This window comes from Lissotriton helveticus, chromosome 9 (assembly GCF_964261635.1).
Source record: "Lissotriton helveticus chromosome 9, aLisHel1.1, whole genome shotgun sequence".
Taxonomy (NCBI): Eukaryota; Metazoa; Chordata; class Amphibia; order Caudata; family Salamandridae; genus Lissotriton; species Lissotriton helveticus.
Window position 1 is genome coordinate 38,830,408 of NC_136070.1, and position 22,090 is coordinate 38,852,497.

Here is a 22,090-nt window from a genome sequence, read left to right on the forward strand (position 1 = left end):
GAGCTCTCAATTTCTTTCTAAAACAACAATCTTTCTGCATGCTAACGCTATCGGAAGTCTTGGGACTTCTCTGCAGCGGAGATTTTCTGACAACGATAGACCTGCAAGACGCTTATTTTCATGTGCCAATACTCCATCGGCATCGCCAGTTTTTGAGGTTCAAAGTGGGGCACATGCACTATCAGTTCAAGGTGCTACATTTTGGCCTACGATCAGCACCTCCTGTCTTCACGAAAGTTTTGGCCCCGGTCATGGCTCATCTGCGTCTTCAGGGAGTTCAGATCTTTCCATATCTGGACGATTGTCTTCTAAAATCCCAATCCCCTCAACAGCTGGCTCACGACACATATCTCTGTCAGCAGACGTTCGAGTCACTGGGGTTAACCATCAACATGGAGAAGTCACACTTTGCACCGTTGCAAAGAAGAAACTTCCTGGGAGCAATTCTAGACACGGACCTGTCAAAAGCCTTCATCTCCCTAGAACATCATCAAAAGATTGTCCGTCTGGTCTCCCTCATCCGGTCAAAGCAGTCAGTTTCTGTGCGGACGTTAAAGTCGTTTCTGGGGATGGCATCGTCCAGTAACGCACTGATCCCGAATTGCAGGTTACGCACTCGTCCTATACAGGAGGAATTGGACCTGCAATGGCGCCAGGTGTCGGGGTCTTTCAACGACCTAGTGAGAGTAACGTCCCGCATGAAGAACAGTTTGCTTTGGTGGGAACAACCATCCAATCTGGACGAAGGAACTTCGTTTCTGGCCCAATCTCCGGATCTGACGTTGACCACAGATGCTTCCATGGAGGGTTGGGGCGCTCATCTCCTGGACCTTTCAATCAAAGGCAAATGGACGGCGACACAACGAACCTGGCATATCAACAGGCTGGAGTTGATGGCCATCTTCCTAGCGCGCAGATCATTTTTGCCCGTAGTGCAAGGGGAGTCGGTGCTGGTTCAGACAGACAACACCACCAGCATGCACTACATGAACAAACAGGGCGGCACAAGATATCAGCCACTGTATCGACTGGCTCAAAGGATTTGGGATTGGGCTATTCGTCATCAAATTTCTTTAACGGCGGTCCATCTGCCGGGGGTATCCAACATCCTTGCGGATTCTCTGAGCAGGTCCACGTCATCCACTCACGAGTGGGAGATACATCAGCCGACTCTGGACCTGGTGTTCCGCCGTTGGGGTCAGCCCATGATAGACCTTTTTGCAACCCCAGTAAATCGGAAGTGCCGATCCTTCGCAAGCTGGCATCCCCACCCAGAGTCCAGCGGAAATGCCCTTCTCATGGATGGGAGCGGCCTGTTTGCTTATGCATTTCCACCAATCCCGTTGGTACCAAGGACATTGTGGAAGATGCGCAGGCAGCCCTGCCACTTAATACTGATCGCCCCTCGTTGGCCCAGACAAGCATGGTTTTCAGAACTGCTTCTGTTATCTCAGTGCAAACCCATTCATCTGCATCCGCGTCCAGACCTCCTAACGATGGACGAAGGTCAAATTTGTCATCCGGACCCAGCCACACTTCAATTATCGGCATGGAACCTGAATACGTTGAATTTGCAAATTTAGATATGCCCCAAGAATGCAGAGACATTCTAGCATCTGCTAGAGCTCCATCAACAATCAAAACATACAAGCTAAAATGGAAGCGTTTTTGTCATTGGTGCGCTGCATCCAATGTCCATCCAATCAATTCCACTCCGGAGCAGCTTTTGCCTTTCTTTCTGTGCCTTGCTCAGTCTGGTCTCTCTCATGCCACCTTGAGGGTTTTTTCTAGCAGCTATCTCGCGCTTTCGACACGATGGTTCAACGTCTCTCTGTTCCTCCAGAATAATCCGACAGTTCTTTAAAGGTCTCTTCAGGAAGTTTCCACCAGTTAGGCGCCCTCCTCCGGCATGGCACCTCAACGTGGTATTGTCACAGCTTATGAAGCCTCCTTTTTAGCCAATTCACAGAACAGACATCAAGTATCTTACCTGGAAGGTTGCATTACTTCTGGCCTTGACTTCTTCTCGTCGTGTTAGTGATCTGCACGCTTTCACGATTAAGCCTCCTTACTTGCAATTTAATCCCGATGGAGTGTCACTTCGTACCAATCCGTCTTTTTTGCCGAAAGTACCTACTGATTTCCATTTGAACGAACCTGTCTTCTTAAAGACTTTTTTCCCGGATCCAAAATCTCCGGCTGAACAACGTTTACATTCTTTAGACATCAAACGTTGCCTCAAATTTTACATTTCAAGGACTACCCCTTTCCGTAAATCCGATCAGCTGTTTGTAGCATATGGCCGGATGCGGAAGGGACATTCAGTGACAAAACAAACAGTTGCCAGATGGCTCTCGGCAGCCATATCCTTTTGTCACCAGCAGGATGGCAAGCCTTTACAGTGTTCAGTGAAGGCACATTCGACGAGAGCGATGGCGTCATCCACCGCTTTGTTTGCTGGGGTGCCTCTTCACCAGATTTGCCGGGCAGCGACTTGGTCCAGCAGGCACACCTTTACCAGACATTACTGTTTGGAGGCCATCAATGAAGCGGATACCGCAGTGGGGCAAGCAGTGCTTCGTCATCTTTTTAAATAAGGTGAGCCTCTATTCCCTCCTCCATTTCTTCTGTGATTGCTATATGCTTTTAAGCTGTATGTTATTGTCTTCAAGTTTGGAGAATGTGTTTAGCAATCCCAGCTCTAAGGAGGTTACTGCTATCTATTCTATTCAAGCATGTGAATCTATGAAAGACACCCCTAATACTGGAGAAGAACAATTGTTACTTACCTGTAAACAGGTGTTTCTCCAGTATTGGTGTCTTTCATAGATTCACATGCGACCCACCCGTCCTCCCCTCAGAGGCACTCTTCTCCTCATGCGCTATTATTACTAGTGCTACGAAAATCTGAGGGCTTGAGCTTCTGAGGAGAAGGTTCTAGAGGGTGCTTGAGCCTGATTGGCCGCAGTTTGGACTAACATAATGACACTGATATGTTACAAATGAGTTTTTCTCTTATAATGCATTCCTATGGAGGAACCATTGTAGAGGTTTTTTAGTGTGTATTATCTCTAGTTTATTATGTATTATGTTATTACATATATATATATTAGCATTATTGCTATCTTTATGTACCGTGGGACTCCCACTTCGACGACGGGGAATATTCAAGCATGTGAATCTATGAAAGACACCAATACTGGAGAACCACCTGTTTACAGGTAAGTAACAATTGTTCTTCTTGACCACTTCTTTAGGGGCAGGGGCAGGACCAAGTTCCTCCGGCCACCAGGTAGGTGACCAGTGTGTGACAGCTCCTCCAAACAACATGATTTCAGATTTCCCAGCGTTAAGTTGTAAAAAGTTAGCCCACATCCAGGCAGCGATGGATTTCATGCCTTCTGAGAAAATTCGTATGATATCAGGTCTACTTTTTATTTTTTTTATTGATTTGAAAAACAGGGCAAAAGCACATTCGTATATTAGTCACATTTGGCTGCAATCAGGGCTAGACATTCAATCAACACTACAGAGTCTTGCTTCATCAATTTGAAATGATCAATACATTGTTCCCCTCCCGGATCCCACCAGCACTGCAGTTCTGTTACAATGACACATCATCTGTTATGAAGTCTGGCGGGTCGCAGATATATCCCCTGAACTTGTTCCATGCACCCCATACCTTCTCCCATTTTCGGGGACAACCACGATGGACAAAAACCGCCTTTTCGGCCACCATTGTCTCATCCATATCCTTGTACCATTGTCTCAACGTAGGCGTTTCATCCGACCCCCACCGCATGGCTATGTTGCGTTTAGCAATAGTCATACCTAGCATCGACCAATCCTGCTCCTGATGAGTGAGGTCATTCGGTTCCCACACATTTAATATACAGCGTCTTGGTTCTGGCAATATCGAGATTTCCACTGCCTGTGATATGGTGCGCAGTACTTTGGCCCAATATGCTGCAATGCAGGGACAGTCCCAGATCGTGTGAAAGAATGTACCTTTTCCCCAACAATTCCGTAAACAGTATTGGTGTTGGGCTTTTTTAATTGTAAAGAGTGTCATTCAAGAATAATATGTGCGATGCAAGACTTTGAGTTGGACCAGTTGAAGCCGCGAGGGTATGGCCGTTTCACGTGGTGATGATAGTGCCTCTTGCCATTCTGACTCGTCAAAGTCGCCCACGTCCCGTGACCATTTTTGTCGCAACTCGGACGTGGGGTCTGGTAAATTGTTGACTGATTTGCGGAATGTGAAGGATGTCGTCCTTTTCGTCATGTGTTCCGTGAGGAGTCTATCCTCCAATGGAGTGGCCTCAGGTATAGTGGTATCAGGTGGTATAAGCGCCTGAAGTGCATGTCGGATTTGGAGATATCTGAACTTCTCTGTCTGCGCCATGCCATATTGGGTTTCTGAGTATCTGACCTCAACCACCGTACCCCTCTTCCAGAGATCTCCAGCAGTGGAAATACCAATATTATTCCAGTTTTGGACCCCTTTACTGTTCCGGAGTCGTCCGAGTCCCACAGTGGGGTAATTTGTGTGATAAGTCCTGCACATTTTAACCGAACCTGCGCTAGATACCATATATGGATTGTGTGTGTTGTGGGACCTATGGGTGCTATAGAGGGCTGACATCAGTCCATCCCTGTCCAATTCCAGCCTATCCGCTTGGTATGCAGGTTCGTCCTGCGGGGCATGTATCCAGTAGTTAATGATTTTAAGATGTGCTGCCCAATAATACAGCTGCACGTTTGAAAGAGCTATCCCCCCATCGTACCAGCTATGTACCAACTTGTCCTGGGCTATGCGAGCTGGTTTGTTCCCCCATAGTAAGTTGGAGACTCTCACGGAAACCTGGATGAACGCCTCCTCAGCACCCGACATCGCCATAGCCATCCCGGACGGATACAAGATCACCCGGAGGGACCGCGTCAACCAGACTGGAGGAGGCATCGCCATCGTACACAAGAACACCATCCGCATCTCGACCAACTCCAACGATACCCTCACCGCCGCCGAACACCTCCACTTCCAGATACACACCGACCCCAAGACGACCCTCAGAGGCACCCTCATCTACAGACCCCCGGGACAACGCACACAATTCAGCGAAGACATCGCAGACTTCATCAGCCAGCACGCCCTCGCCTCCTCTGACTACATCCTCCTAGGGGACCTCAACTTCCATCTGGAGAACAGCAATGACAGCCACACCACCACCCTGCTGGACAACCTCGCCAACCGCGGACTCAAGCAACTGGTGAACACCCCCACCCACTACGCCAGCCACACGCTTGACCCCGTCTTCTCCTCCAGCAAGCACATCTCCTTCAGCCACTCCACCGGACTTCACTGGAACGATCACAGCTGCGTGCATTTCAGCTTCAGGAGAAACACGACACACCACCACCCACAACAGGTTCCTTGCCGGAGCTGGAGCAAGATCACCGCCGAGCAGCTCACCACCTCCCTCCGCCAGAACCCTCCTGCCAGCACTACGGACCCCAACGAAGTAGCCAGCAACCTCACACAGTGGCTGACCGCCTGCGCCGACGACCTCGCACCACTAAAGAACCCTCCCAGCAGGCCCAGAAGCAAGAAAGCCCCCTGGTTCACCAACGAACTCAAGGACTCCAAGAAGAACTGCTGCACCCTCGAGAAAGCCACCAGACCTCAGGCAACATGACCGCCCTCAAGCACGCCACCCGCAAGCATCACCAGCTGATCCGCACCACCAAGAAGACAGCATTCAAAGAACGACTGGACAACAACGCCCACGACAGCAAGGAACTCTTCAGCATCGTCAAAGAGCTCTCCAACCCCAGCGCCGGAAACAACGACATCACACCCTCGCAAGACCTCTGCGACTCACTCGCCTCGTTCTTCCACCACAAGATCGCCGACATACACCACAGCTTCGGCGCACCAACCACGCACCCAACTGCCGAACCAACGCCCCTACCACCATCCTCTGCAAATGGACCCCGGTCAGCACCAAATACACCACCGGCACGATGAACACCATCCACTCCGGATCACCAACCGACCCCTGCCCCCACCACGTCTTCAACAAGGCCGACTCCATCATCGCACCCCAACTGCGGGACATCATCAACACCTCCTTCCACACCGCCACCTTCCCGGAGAGCTGGAAGCACGCCGAGCTCAGCGCCCTCCTGAAGAAACCAACAGCGGACCCCACCGACCTCAAGAACTTCCGCCCCATCTCGCTCCTCCCTTTTCCTGCCAAAGTCATTGAGAAGACCGTCAACAGACAGCTCACCGCCTTCCTCGAGCCGAATGGATCCCTCGACCCCTCGCAGTCCGGTTTCCAAGCCAACCACAGCACCGAGACCGCCCTGATCGCAGCCACTGATGACATCAGATCCCTGCTCGACAACGGGGAAACAGCAGCCGTCATCCTCCTGGACCTCTCCGCAGCGTTCAACACTGTCTGCCACCGCACCCTAGTACAGCGCCCCAGCAACATCGAAATCCAAGAGAAGGCACTGGAGTGGATCATCTCGTTCCTAGCCGGAAGAACCCAGAGAGTCTGCCTCCCCCCATTCAGATCCGAGGCCACCGAAGTCATTTGCGGCGTACCACAAGGATCATCACTCAGCCCAACCCTTTTCAAAGTCTACATGAGCCCCCTCGCAGCCATCGCATGCCAACACAACCTCAACATCATCTCCTACGCCGACGACACCCAGCTGATCCTCTCCCTCACCAACGACCCGCCACCGCCAGAACCAGCCTACACGAAGGGATGAAAGACGTCGCCGAGTGGATGAAGAACAGCCGCCTGAAACTGAACTCAGACAAGACGGAAGTCCTCATCCTGGGATCATCGCCCTCCGCCTGGGACGACTCTTGGTGGCCCCCTGCCCTGGGCGCCACTCCCAAGCCAACGTACCACGCACGCAACCTGGGCTTCATCCTGGACTCCTCCCTCTCGATGACCAGACAAGTCAACGCCGTCTCCTCATCGTGCTTCAACACAATGCGTATGCTCCGTAAGCTCTTCCAATGGATCCCCACCGAGACCAGGAAGACCGTCACCCAGGCACTCGTCACCATCCGACTGGACTACGGGAACACCCTCTACGCCGGAACCACAGCCAACCTACAGAAAAGACTCCAACGCATCCAGAACGCCTCCGCACGACTCGTCCTGGACATCCCCCAAACAGCCACATCTCCGGCCACCTGAGAGACCTGTACTGGCTCCCCGTCAGCAAGAGGATCACGTACAGGTGCCTCACCCACGCACACAAGGCTCTCCACGACCTGGGCCCCAAGTACCTCAACGACCGCCTGACCTTCTACACGCCCGCCTCCCAGCTACGATCGACCAGCCTCGCCCTCGCCGCCGTACCACGCATCCGCAGAGCCACTGCCGGAGGAAGATCCTTCGCCTACCTGGCAGCCAAGACTTGGAACTCCCTCCCCATCCACCTTTGGCTGACCCAGGACCATCTTTCCTTCAGGAAGCAACTCAAGACCTGGCTGTTCGTGCAGTAAAATACCCTCCCCCAGCGCCTTGAGACCCTTCCGGGTGAGTAGCGCGCTATACAAATGTCGTGATTGATTGATTGATTGATTGAGACTTCAGCTGCTATGGTTTTGAAATAGGTCTGTGGGACTAAGAATGGAGTGTTTTCGAGGATGTATAAAAAACGGGGAAGTGTCATCATTTTGTAAAGTGCTGCCTTACCCAGCAACGAGAGAGGAAGATTACGCCAAACCACCGCGTCACGTTTAAAGCGATCCAGTGGAGGCTTTAGATGTTTAACATAGAACTCGGTAGCGTCAGGTATTGCGGAAATGCCTAAGTATTTGAAGGCTTCGTCAGTAATTCACAATGGGCAATCCGAGGGTAGCACTGGTGGTGGACCTTTCAGCACATACAGCACGGATTTGGACCAATTAATAGTGTACCCTGACACTCTGCCAAATTTTTCGCATATGTTTAGGAGTTCTAGTAGTGATTTCCTCGGGGAGGTGAAATATAGTAGTACATCATCTGCATATAAAGTTATGCGATCTTCCCAGGCCTCAGTCCAGCGGACCCCGCAGATTGAGGGTTCCCATCTGATCAGATATCAGGTCTATTTTTATCAAAAGTGAGGAGGAGCTGTGTCGTCTGCATATGAGATGGGAGTGAATCCCAAGGATCTCATGAGTCTGGCCAGAGGGGTGACATAAATATTGAAAAGGGTCGGGCTCAGGCAGGAGCCCTGCGGGACCCCCTTGGTAACTTTAGTAGTAGTAGATTTAAAAGTTCCCAAAGTGACAGTCTGGGTTCTGTCAGTTAGGAAGTCAGTCACCCACTTCAGGGCCAGCCCTTGAACACCTATAACCTGGAGTCTATCTAGCAGAATCTGGTGAGAAATGGTATCAAATGCAGCTGACAAGTCAAGCAGCACCAGAAACCCACAAATAAAGCATCAGAACTAATTGGATATTCCCAAGTTAACCTAACAATAATCTCCCAAAATGATCCCATTTCACCTTCGGAGACCTTCAAGGCAAACTTTGTATGCTCCACCCCTGTTGATGGCAACACAGGGAGTGTAAAAGCAACCCGATGAGGGCATTTCTTTCCTAATAAGAGGAATTCCTTGAAAGGTAGTTTTGATATCCTTTCATCAGTGTCTTTCTGTATGGTGTGCAAGTACCCCTCCCAGCCCCCTGTCACATCTAGAGCTCCAAAGCCTATTTTGTGGGGTTAAAGACAACCATTTTGTATGAAATTTGATGTGGGATGCCACAGGAGTATAACAATATTGGGGGATATTGTCAAAAATGTGCGATAATCATTGCCAAAATCGGTTAACACGACGTTTCATATTACCGTCTATCACGGGAAAATGACACAGTTTTAACGTCCTATTCACAACACGGTGATAAGATGCGATATGTTCCCGATAACACATTAAATGCCCGCGATAAAGTCACCGGGACGGCGATATAAATGTAAACCCCAATTCAAAAAAACTTGCGATGGGCCCAACCACGATAAAAAAAAAAAGTGATAATCTTCACCAGGCCTGCAATTCACACATGTCAGACAGGAAAAATCACTATAAAAGTAGGAAAAAATATACAAACAAAAGCAAAACAACTGCGAAGCACAATGGAGCTAGCCGGAGCAAGTATAGGGGACAAACAGAACCCCACAAGCCCCCTCCGGAGGACCAGCCTGGGACCTCGGGGTCAGGGAAGGGCAAGGACAAGAAGAAGAGGAAGATGTGGTTCAATCCGCAGGAAAGCAGGATTGTGAGGAGTTCGGTGACCCGACCCAACCCAAGATGGCCACCGGACAGGTCGACACCGGAAACGAGATCGGCGTTCCAGGTGCGGGAGCACCAACAACCACGACTCCATCCGGCCCGGGGATTCAAATGCCGGCTACGCGGGGAAGGAGGTGTGTACGCCGGAGCTGAAGTCTCGTTACAAGGACCCGGAAACCGAGAACGAGGACGGAGAGGAGGACGTGGAGAAGACCGCGAATCGCCCGAACGAAGAGGAGGACGTGGTGAAAACCGCGAATCACCCGTAGGAAGAGGAGGACTACACCGACGTGAAGCAACGCGGGTCAGGAAACTCCAGGAGAATACCGTCTGGGGCTACCCTGACAGATTACTGCCTACTGAACTGCTCCCTAAGAGAGACATTATTCTCTGATCTCCCCCCCTTTTTTTGTTGTTTCGGTAACTAGGATGCTATCCAGTATATGGATAAACCCGAGCATTTAACCCCGAAGAGAGTGAATAAACCATTCAAACCCTACCCTACGACTCGCTCTTACCTTCATACCACCCGGGAGTGGGGCGGAGTTTCCCACAGTGGTGTCAAAAGTGGGATTTCGAGTTTTGCAGTCGGACCCCACCAACATGGAGAATATCGTCACGCAACTAGCGGAGGGGCAGCGACATTTACAGCTGATGGTAGGGGAGCAAGGGAAACAAGCCCAGAAGGAAAGAGAGGAGCTACACACAGCTCTCCGGGACTAGGCTGCTCTTCTGGTCAATAACCAACAGGTGCAAGACATGGCCATATTAAGACTGTCTGATGTCGTAGCTAACACTAGGGTTCATCCCAATGTGCCCAGTACCGTTTTACAGAAATACTAAACAGGCGATGACCCTGATTTTTTCTTTGTGAACTTTGAGAGAGTGGCCACCACTGCCGCCTGGCCTCCCGAGCGCTGGGGTCAATATGTCGCCCCCTTGTTATCAGGAGAGCTACAGGCAGCCTACCAGGCCGCTAACCCTGACGGACATACCCCCTATATGGACATAAAGAGAACGATCCTGGAGAGACTAGGATATGACACAGACTATTATAGATCACGCTTTCGAAAGGAAAGGTGGTCGACAGGCGACAACCCTAGGACTCTTTATTATCGGGTGCGGGACCTAGGATGTCGTTGGCTCCAACCCACCACCACGTCAGTAGACGAGTTAACTGAGAAAGTGGTCCTGGAACAATATCTGGAAGCACTGCCAGAAAACACCCGGAGCTGGATACGGCAACATCCTAACGTGTCAGCCACCTTAGCGGTTGACCTAGCCTGTGCCTTCCATCGCTCTCCGGATTTTCGCCCCTTAGCACATCGCCCCAACACAACTCCTGTCTGTCTTCCTCTACGACCACCACCCCCTCCACTGGATCCCCGACCTACCCCTTCCTCAGTCAAACCACCCCGGAGGTTCCAGCCGGCCGTGATACCACATTAAGGTCCCCAGTGTTTCCACTGCGCAGAGTGGGGCCATATTGCACGCAACTGTCAAGCCAGATCCCCTGCCCCCGAACCCATGGATGTAGGCTATACAAAGGGGAGGATTTATAGCACAGGAAATACAACCAGCCCTTATAACCTAAAAAATCATGTAAATGGGAAGCCAGTAGAGGCAGTGCTTGACACAGGCTGCCAGCAAACCGTGGTGGCTGCTGACCTAGTCCCATAGGCCCTTATAATTCCAGACACACAGGTTCAGGTAACTTGTGTTCATGGAGAACACAAACTATATCCACTGGCAGAAGTAACCCTAGAAATATTAAAGGAAATCCAACTAAGGAAGGTAGGGGTTATACCTGGCCTACCCTTGCGGGTCCTGCTCGGGACTGATCTCCCTCGTTTTCCAGAGTACTTACAGTCAATAACCGGGTCTACAACCTCCTCCGAGTGGTTGACTGACGCCCCCTTTGCACAAACCCCCATAGAGAACCAACTCGAGCGAAAAATAAAGAGCAGAAAGGAAAAGAAACAGGAAAGGGTTCTCTTCTCCACCCAGAATAAATCCCCCTCAGTGACTTTTCTTTCCTCCCCAGAACCACCGTCGGGTGCCAGCCGTAGCTTCAGGGCAGAACAGCGGGAAGACAGCACCCTACAGAACGCGTGGACACAGGCTGAAGAAGAGCAAGAAGGGAAGGTAGGTCCCTATTTTGTGGTAAAAAGGGGTTTGTTGTACCGCCTTACTCAGACCGCTAGAGGAAAAAGGGAACAGCTACTGGTAGCAGGCCCATTCCGTTACCAGGTCCTGCTCCTGGCCCATAGCCAAGCTGGAGGCGGCCACTGCGGAAAAGAAAAAACCCTAGACTACTTATTGGAACGGTTTTATTGGCCTGGGGTGTATCAAGAGGTTGCCAGGTTTTGTGCTGCTTGTGTCCCTTGTCAGCTTGTCAATAACCCTACCCTGCCTAGGGCTCCCCTTCAGCCCTTGCCCATTATAGACATCCCCTTCAGTCGGGTGGGGATGGACCTAGTGGGACCTCTAATCCCCTCTGCCCGGGGTCACCGTTTTATTCTGGTTATCGTGGACTACGCCACGTGATATCCCGAGGCTTTTCCCCTGACTACAGCGAACTCCAAAGCAATTGCTCAAGCCATGGTAACCCTATTTTCAAGGGTGGGTTTCCCCAATGAAGTCCTTAGCGACCAAGGGACTCCCTTCATGTCGCGACTTATGAAGCAAGTTTGTGACATTCTTCAGATTAAGCAGATAAGGACATCGGTGTACCATCCCCAGACCGATGGTCTGGTGGAACGGTACAATAAGACCATAAAACCCTGTTGAGGAAACACATTGATAGCACCAGCAGGGATTGGGATCGGCAGCTACCCCTAGTCCTTTACGCCATTCGCACCCATGAACAGAGGTCTACGGGGTTCTCACCATTCGAGCTTGTGTTTGGAAGGAGACCCCGTACTTTGCTAGACATGGCTGCGGAACAGTGGGTGGAAACTGAACAGGAAGGAAAGCCTCTACTTCAGTACAGCGAAAACCTTAGAGATACCTTGGCAGCAGTGTGGGAAGAAGCACACAGCCAGTTAAGAGAAAGCCCAAACACAACAAAAACGCCTCGATGATCGACAAACCCGGTTAAGAGAGTTAGCTGTAGGGGACAAGGTCCTTATCCTTTTGCCTTCCTCTGACAAAAAGCTATTAGCGACCTGGCAGGGACCCTATTCTGTATTGGCCAAAGTTACCCCTGTCACTTATCGGGTGGCCGTTCCCCATCACAATAAAGCATCACAGATATACCACATAAACATCCTGAAAGCCTGGGAAGAACCTATACCTGTACCCTCCTGCTCCAAGCCCAACAGCCTGTTGGTTGTTACCACCAAACCCCTGGAGGTGGCCCATTATACCCAAGAGGACACAGAAAACCCGACCTGGGGCTCCCAGACCACTGAAGGGCAACAGAAACAATTAGAAACCCTCTGTGCTTCATTTCCCACAGTTGTATCAGGTAAGCCCGGAAAGACAAACCTGGTAGAACACACCATCACCACTGAGAACACACAACCCATTAAACAAGCACCCTACCGTATCCCAGCAGCCAGGCGAACTGCAATAGAAGGGGAAATTGCCATGATGTTGGAGGCAGGGATTATTGACCCCTCAAAAGGTCCCTGGTCCTCTCCCATCGTGTTAGTGCCGAAGCCGGACGGAAGCATTCGCTTCTGTATCGACTTCCGTAAATTGAACGCAGTGTCCCACTTTGATGCCTACCCTATGCTTGGGGTAGACGAACTAATAGAAACCCTAGGTCAAGCAAAAGTCATGTCCAGTATAGATCTAACTAAAGGATACTGGCAGATTCCGTTACAGCAGGAGAGTAGAGACAAGACAGCTTTTACAACACACATGGGTCTCTTCCAGTTTAGGGTGATGCCCTTCGGTCTCCATGGAGCCCCAGCGACGTTTCAGCGGCTCATGGATGTAGTCCTAGGGTCCCATAGAGAATACGCATGGGCATATCTGGATGATATAGTGGTGTTTAGCCCGGATTGGGAAACCCACTTGTTGCATTTACATCAAATCGTCAGCACACTACAGGATGCGGGTTGACCATCAATCCCAGGAACACCACATTAGGAGCCGACCACATAGACTACTTGGGCTATGATATCCGGGATGGACAAATCCGGCCCCAAGTGAACAAAATAAAGGCCATCTCCCACATTCCACGCACCACTACCAGAAAGGAGGTACGATCCTTTTTGGGTTTGGTGGAATACTATCGGCGGTTTTTTCCACATTTTTCTTCCTTGGCCAGCCCTCTAACAGACCTACTCACCAAACCTTTAAAAAGAGACACTATGCCATGGACCTCTTCCCAGGAACAAAGCTTCAATACCCTGAAAACAGCTCTTTGCACCAACCCGTTCCTAAACTGTCCCGATTTCCAGAAGACCTTTTTTCTACAGACCGACGCCTCGGACAGAGGCGTAGGGGCCATACTATCACAACCGGATGAACAAGGGATACTCCACCCAGTGCTATACATAAGCCGAAAACTCAACCCTAGAGAGACAGCTTATGCGACCATAGAAAAGGAATGCTTGGCCATTAAGTGGGCGGTGGAGGCGTTGCATTATTACCTTTTGGGCAGACCTTTTATTCTCTTAACTGATCACGCGCCTTTGACATGGTTGGCCCTACATAAAGACACTAACCCTAAAGTTCTTTGGTGCTTTCTTGCCCTGCAGCCCTTTTCCTACAGCACGTTCCACATGCCCGGGACTATGCAGACCAATTTGGATTTCCTGTCCAGATGTCCTACAGTCGAATGGCCCGACTGTCCATTCTCGGAGGGAAGGCAGTGTGAGGAGTTCGGCGACCCGACCCAACCCAAGATGGCCGCCGGACAGGTCGACACCGGAAGCAAGGTCGGCGTTCCAGGTGCGCGAGCACCAACAACCATGACTCCATCCGGCCCGGGGATTCAAATGACCGGCTGCGTGGGGAGGAGGTGTGTACGCCGGAGCCGAAGTCTCGTGACAAGGACCCGGAAGCCGAAAACGAGGACGGAGAGGAGGACGTGGAGAAGACCGCGAATCGCCCGAACGAAGAGGAGGACGTGGAGAAAACCGTGAATAACCCGGAGATGGAGGAGGACAGAGCCCAGGAGCATCCAGACACCGCGAGCGAGACCGGCCGCTTGAGGGAACCAGAGGAGGCGGGATCTCACCGAGCCACGGTCAGCAGGGACCATGGCAACAGGCAAGTGACGGGGGAGACTGGGTTTTCCATCAAGAGGTGGTGGGCCAGCCGCCTGAGCACGTCATCAAGTTGACTGCACTTTTGCCCCCCCTTCACTCAGGTACCTCACGGTTATGGACTGGATGTGGGAGGGGCACGTCTCCCCTATCCTCCAATCCTTTGTACAGAAACCCTGACACTTGTTTGTTTTTGTGTTTTCCTTTTTCCTTCTGCCCTCTTGGAGGCCGGTTAAAGACTACACCGATGTGAAGCAACGCGGGACAAGAAACTCCAGGAGAATACCGGCTGGGGCTGCCCTGACAGATCACTGCCTACTGAACTGCTCCCTAAGAGAGACATTATTCTCTGATCTCCCCCCTTTTTTTGTTGTTTCGGTAACTAGGATACTATCCAGTATATGGATAAACCCGAGAATTTAACCCCGAAGAGAGTGAATAAACCATTCAAACCCTACCCTATGACTCGCTCTTACCTTCATACCACCCGGGAGCGGGGCGGAGTTCCCCACAAGGATCCTGATAACGACCTGACACAACAGCACTAGGGTGAGTAATGGCCAGGGACTGGGGGCATGGGGGAGAGGGGCACAATGGCACACATGCACAATTAAGTATAGCACATCTGTGGACAAACCATGCCCCAGACCCCCAACTCCCACCAAGGGACCAATGTACTCAAATATGCAACATCTCAGCACTGTATAAGCAAAGAAGTCAAAGGCACACCGCATGAAAGGGATAAGGGGCAGCAAAATCAGAGCTGCAGGAGCGACTCTCCCAAAATGCAGCACACACACATAACATGCAGAGTACATCAACATTGACAACAATGTGGTACAAACCGCAACACGTCCACAACAGAACAGAGGACACAACTGGTGCCGCTTGTGCGTAGAAACTGGCCAATCACATTTGGCATTGCATGGAAATGTGAGGTGACAATGTACAAGTACAAACACACATCTGTGATGTTGTCGAAATGTCCACTGTCCCGCATCAAATAGGCAGCTCCTCCCAAACAGTCACAATGTACACTGTTATGCAGTCTGTATGTATGTAAACATGTACAATGCGTCAACATACATGAACACAATGTTAAACTGCATCTCCCCTTCACGTTGCAGAGGGAAAACCAACACCTCCTGCAGAGCAGGCCGAACCTTTCTTCTCTGATGACGAAGAGGACCACCACTCCTTCGACACGGACGCCCTCTAAGAGTTCATTGATAGCTACGTCAACCCTCCTCCAGGAGCAGGGCAGTGCACCTGCAACGAGGAGATCACACCCCCTGCACAGAACAAACAGCAGGCAGCACCGACCACTATGGCTGCCTCCCAGGACAACCACGAAGAATACATGGACTTCCAACGCCGTGTGTTGGGGTGCCAGGAGAAGCTGGCTGAACAGGTGCGGTGGGGTTTGACGGCTTGGCAGGCAAACTAGGTGCCATACATGGGTGTCTAAGTCCATCAGAGACCACTCACAGTTTGCTCCATGCTCTCCAACGATCCATGGCTGACATCGCTGGAGTCCTGACTCTGAGACAAGAACAACTGTCTAGTCAGACTGACTCCAGCGATGTCACCTGGGAGTTGGGACACATGCAGAGGATCATGGAGAACATGGAGTGGATGCAGGCAGAAAGAGCGGCTGCCACAGCTGCACACAAGCGAGAGGTAGCTGGGTTCCTCAATGCACAGCAGACCCACCTTATAGCATTGCTGCCACATTGCCTGGCGCGGATGATGCTGCTGCTGCAACCACTCCATCCACATCTCCTCCCCATGAAGTGTCAGTGCCACATAGTGCGGTAGACATTCCCCCTCCAGGCCCGAGGTATCACTGCCACACAGTGCTGGAGACAGAATACCATCACCCACATGTGAAGCACATGAAACAGCAGAGAACAAAGATGCGGATGATTCTGCCTTAGTGGTAAGAAGGACGCAGTAGCATTCATGTCCGCCAAATGGCTTGTTTCTGCTTGGTTGTGGCCTCTGCATCATCACCTTCCGCTGTCCCCTGATACACTCTGCGACACTCACCTTGGACCTCGACATGGGCTGCCATATTCTGTTTGGTCACCAATGACACAGCAATCAGACTGCGGACTGAACTCTTCTGCTTCTGATGAACTTGTCATTCCCCAGAGGACTCTGGCTGCCCCTCCACGGGCCAACAATGTAAAGTGGGGTTTGCATGGCCCTGTACTGCTCCAGCTGCAGCACTCCACTGAATGTGCATTAAACATTCATTTTCACACAGATGTGTCATGTCTATGATCATTCAAGTGTGGAAGTATGGATGAATGTAGGGTCAGTGATTCCCCCTTACGTCCATGTTGCTCATGTAGTGGGACATGAGTCACAGGGTGCAACATTACTGATTGCGGTCGGGTGGCACCGACACTACAACAGAGAAACACTCATTAGTTACTTCCTTGTCCAGCCCAGGACGAAACCACGCCCACAGACCTGTGGTCATTTTTTACAACCCTACCCTTGACTGGCATAGGCCAGCCCACTCCGCTTATGCTCACAGGGGGGATGACAACGCTACATGTCCCAGGTCTTCCCTGTAGCGATCTGCTGATCACAGGTCTAGTTGTCTGCATGCCACAGACACTCCCTCACAGCTGGTGTACACCCACATCACACCCAAATAGCACACGGGTTACAGGACATGCTTGATGCCATTTCCACTCTCTATCTGGGTGAATCGGTGTGGTTATTATAAATGCATGAGGGCCTAGGGCCCTACCACGTATTATTCCCCACTTCTGGAGGTGACATGATGGCGTCCGCACCACAATGCTCAATCATAAAGGGTTCATGACTTGCGCTGCACAGACTTGGTGGCACCTGATACACTGCGGCCGGCATGGGCCTACCGCTACGGGACGGTGACTTTCGGTGCACTGAGTTAGGGGCACCTTAAGTGCTGAGCTGGTGTGCAACCTGCAATGATGCCTTGTCCTGGCGGTCTGGACTGGTAAGGATTTGTGTGTGTCCTGCTAGACCGCAGTGTAGGCCTGAGCCAGTGGGCAGCACGTGCCTACCGCCATGTGGCGTTACCTCGTGGTTAACAGAGTTAGTGTGTCAAGACTCAGCTCACCTGAATAGCCTGTTGGTTCTGTTGGGAAGCTGGAGACTATTCTACCCACCCTCAAACCCCTATTCCTGCTACACAGAACTGAAATACAGTGCACAAGGAAGAGAAGCTCAAGGGAAGGGGGAAGTGGAGAAAATAACAAAGAGAGAGAGAAACACAGCTCCTTGTTTGCTTCAGTGATCTGCACAGGGAACCGGTTGTAATACCTAAATAAACAGGAATACAATTACAAGGTTACTGTCTTTTCTTCATCTATTTCTTTGGCTCGGAAATATCACAAAATAACATCATCTATTAATACCTCTCGTATTCTGGTTCTTTGTTCACCAGATTTATGCTTTTTAAGCCTCTTGTCATTAAAGCATGCTTTTTGCTTGAAAACAAAATGAATGTACTTTAAAAGGTGTTAACAAAATTAGATCCAAAATATTAATATGAATTATCAGGGTACTTTATATTCCCACTCACTCTTAGATTCTGTTTATCTGTTGTCTAACGATTCCAAACACGATACTCTTTTTAACCACTTGGGAGCTAGTAAACAAACCTCCCCAGTGCTGCGCTGTCCATTATCCGGTGCTGAACTGGACGTCCAGCGGTCGCACGCAGCACTGGGGAGGTAGTGCCCGTGACGACCGTTGGCCGACGGCAGCACTTAAGGGGTTAATTCACAACTTGTGTTTGTTTTCACCAGTCTCTACAAGCTTTAATTCAGCCTGTATACTATGTCCTTTAAATGCCCAAAAATTATGTTCATAACACCAAGTTCGCCAGTTCTTACGAGCTTGAGTTCAGCCCGAATACTGAGTCCTTTGTAACGCTCAAAAGTATGTTCAAAACTCCAAATTCCTATGTTTTCCGAAAAGTCTTTACAAGAAGCGTTAGTATGCACTTAAGAATCCAGAATAGTAATCTGCGTATGTAAAAGTTCTGAAAATCGGTTTAAAAATGAAGTCTTTGACACTTACTTGTATATTCTGCCAAGCGTTAGCGCGCTAACCTTACCGTTCATTCTTTACTTGTGTCTTTGTTGCAGGCGGAGTTAAAGTGCGGGGAGCCGAAAGCTGAATCACCGGAAACATGGAGGACTGTAATCAGCGCTGGACCGGGAGCCGAGAACCAGAGGATGCCTTGCCACCGATGCAGGACCGAGGAGGAAGCGAAGGAGGACTGCCGGAGCATAAGCGGGATAGACAGGTAAGCGGAATAGCATCAACGAGCACAAACGCCTGTGACTGATCTGGGAGGCTTTTTATAGAGAGAAGCAGGTGGGGCTTTGACGCACTGCACGTTGCTGGGATGTTCGTTGGAAAACGTGCAGCGCTTTATTAAATATGCAGCACCTCATTATATATGCAACTTTACTAACGCTACACTGTGATCAAACCAAAATCGTATGGAACAAACAAGCCTTGGTCAAAACAATATTCTTACATTTATACATAATCAAAATACAGTCCACATGTATTTAGTCAGAGCTTAACTTACAGAGTAAGGGCAAGCCCTTTGCACAACATTAACCTTAACAGTTGCCCCTCCCAAAGGCCCCATTACAGGGCGCGGTTTGTGAGGGTTCCTTAGGTAAAATGATCTGAGTAATCGTGGGGCATGTACAAAGGAAGCTGGCTCCCATTGAATTTTTTGTATTATCATAAGGCTACTAAATAAAACAGACGGCCTTGAATTCTTTTTGCCTCTAGGATGCTACGAACCTCATATTCAAGATGTCCATTAATGAGGATGGGTGGAGCTGGGGGTTCAGATCGAGTGTGAGTGTTATAGGGTTTAAGGAGTGAGACATGAAATGTGGGGTGTACTGGATACTCATTTGGAAGGTCTAATTTTACTGTTACTGGGTTCATTATTGCTGCTACATCAAAGGGACCTTTATAACGTGGTTGTAACTTCCTAGGCCCTTCAATGTTTAGGTTTTTAGTGGAAAGCCAAACCTTATCCCCAACCTGATAGAGGGGTGCTTGAGTTCTGTGTTTATCTGCCTGTTTTTTCATTTGTTCTTTATATCTGATTAAATGTTTTGTCGCCTTCTCTTGGATTTCAAGCAAATGTTTCAATCTTTCTGTCACTGTAGGGAGAAGGGAGTCATTCACAGCAACAGGCAAAGCTCTTGGATGATATCCTTGCATAAAATAGAAGGGGATACAGTGAGTTGCCGAAAGTTCCGAATTATTTTACACAAATTCTGCGATTGGTAAAGCCTCTACCCAGTCACTAGTGTATTCTGCTAGAAGACATCTTAATGTTTGTAGTAAAGTTTGGTTTAGGCGTTCGGTTTGTCCATCCGTTTCCGGATGGAAAGCAGAGGATAATGCTACTTCTGCCTTTAATTTCTGGCATAGCGCTTTCCAAAATCGGGAGTTGAACTGACTAACTCGGTCTGAAATGATCTTGCTTGGCAATCCATGTAGACGTACAACCTCTTTCAAGAATATTGTTGCAAAATCTCCTGCTGTGGGTAATTTTGTTAATGGTACAAAATGTGATATTTTAGACAAATAGTCTACTATGACAAGGACCGTGGTATATACTTCTGTGACAATGGTAAATTTACTAAAAAATCTACACTTATAGTATGCCAAGGGGTTTTAGGAGGTGGCATGGAGACCAACAACCCAGCAGGTGCTTGGTGTGAAGTTTTTTGGCGGGCACATGTGGGACAGGTTTCAACATAATGTTTTATATCAGTGCTGATAGTAGACCACCAGAAATGTTTTTGAAAATTTTCTAAGGTTTTTAACCAACCTGGATGTCCTGCTAAAGGTGAAGCATGATGCCAAGATAACAGTTGTGTTTGCAACTCTCCAGTTGGTACAAATAATAAGGAATTGTGATACAACAATCCTTGACGAATTGTGTTTGCTGAGTCTTTTAGCCAATCTTGTGGAGTGACTTGTAAGTGGGCTGTATACATTTCCTTCATGAAATCCTTTTGTTGTATTGGTGCTAAAATGTTCTGTGGTGCTATGATTGGTTGCACTTTCTTTTCTTGTTTTGAGTCTTCAAGGTGTCCATACCTAGACAAGACATCTGATGGTATTTGTTGTGTACCAGGTCTGTATGTTATTACAAAATCAAATGTGCTAAAGAAATTTAACCACCTCATTTGAAGTTGGGTCAAGGCCTTTATTGAACTAAAGAATTGTAGGTTTTTGTGATCACTGAAAATGGTAACAGGGAATTTAGCCCCCATTAAATGATGACGCCATTCTGAAAAAGCTACCTTAATGGCCAGTAATTCTCTTTCAGCCACAGTGTAATTCTGTTCCGCTGGGAGTAATTTTTAGAATAATATGCTATGGGATGTAACTGACCATCCACAGGGCTTCTCTGTGAAAGGACTCCTCCAAGGGCTACCTGTGAAGCATCAGCTTCCACATAAAATGGGAGGCTTGGATCTGGATGCTGTAACACGGGGCTGTAGTAAACATTCGCTTTAAGGTTTGAAAGGCTTGGGAAGCTTGTTAACCCCACACGAAACGTTGATTTTTTTGTAAATGTTTGGTAATGGGAGTGGCTATGTCAGCAAAAGGGGAAATGAACCTCCTATAAAAGTTAGCGAATCCTAAGAATTTTTGTACTTCTTTTATGGAATTAGGTTCGGGCCAATCATTAATTGCACTAACTTTGTTTGAGTCCATGGTGAGGCTTGAGGTGATAGACAGTATCCTAAAAAGTCCACAGAAGAGGCATTAAAAGTACACTTTTCTAATTTTGCAAATAAATGAGGTTCTTGCAACTTGGCCAACACTGCTCTAACATGCTGCGTATGCTCTTCTGGGTCTTTTGAATAAATGAGAATATCATAGATATACACAATAACGCATACATCTAGAAATTTGTGTAAAACCTCATTTATAAAGAACTGAAAAGCCGCAGGGGCATTACACAAGCCGAATGGCATCACCGTGTACTCGAACAATCCAAATTTAGTCTTAAAGGCAGTTTTCCATTCATCATGTTCTTTTACTCTCACGAGATGGTATGCACCCCGTAGGTCCAATTTTGTATAGCTGGTTGAGTGCCGCAATTGGTCCAAAAGAACCGGTATTAAAGGAAGAGGATATTTATTCTTTATGGCTGCCTTATTGAGCCCCCTATAGTCGATGCACGCTCGCAGGGACCCATCCGGTTTTGGTATAAAAAAAAGTGGAGATGACACTGGTGATGTAGAGTGCCGAATAAAACCAGATTGTACCAGATCATCCAAATAGGTTCTTAGATATATTGTTTCTTCTTCAGTGAGAGCATACACTCTACTGTTAGGCAAAGGAGCCGCAGGGATTAAATCTATGTGGCAATCATAAATCTGGTGTGGTGGAAGCACACTGGCTTTCACTGGATCAAAGACATCTTTGAAATCTAAATATTCAGGTGGAATAGAACTGTCTCCTTTTGATATATTAGCGCAATGTATTACAGAAAAATGATC

The 22,090-nt window shown here is 49.1% G+C and overlaps 1 protein-coding gene across 7 annotated transcripts in view; it reads left to right on the forward strand.

The window, feature by feature from the left end:
* Nucleotides 1-22,090, forward strand: part of LOC144782607 (uncharacterized) — a 913,515-nt gene that overhangs the window by 477,572 nt on the left and 413,853 nt on the right. For 2 of the 7 annotated variants that reach the window (XM_078661973.1, XM_078661972.1), the window contains one exon: nt 18,680-18,840. In XM_078661973.1, coding sequence (XP_078518099.1) covers nt 18,724-18,840 — 117 coding nt within the window. In that variant the 5' untranslated portion in view covers nt 18,680-18,723. Of the gene's footprint in view, nt 1-11,350; nt 11,452-15,664; nt 15,940-18,679; nt 18,841-19,732; nt 19,806-22,090 lie in introns of those variants that run through there. The other 5 variants (XR_013601172.1, XR_013601173.1, XM_078661971.1 and 2 more) reach the window with 4 other exon arrangements.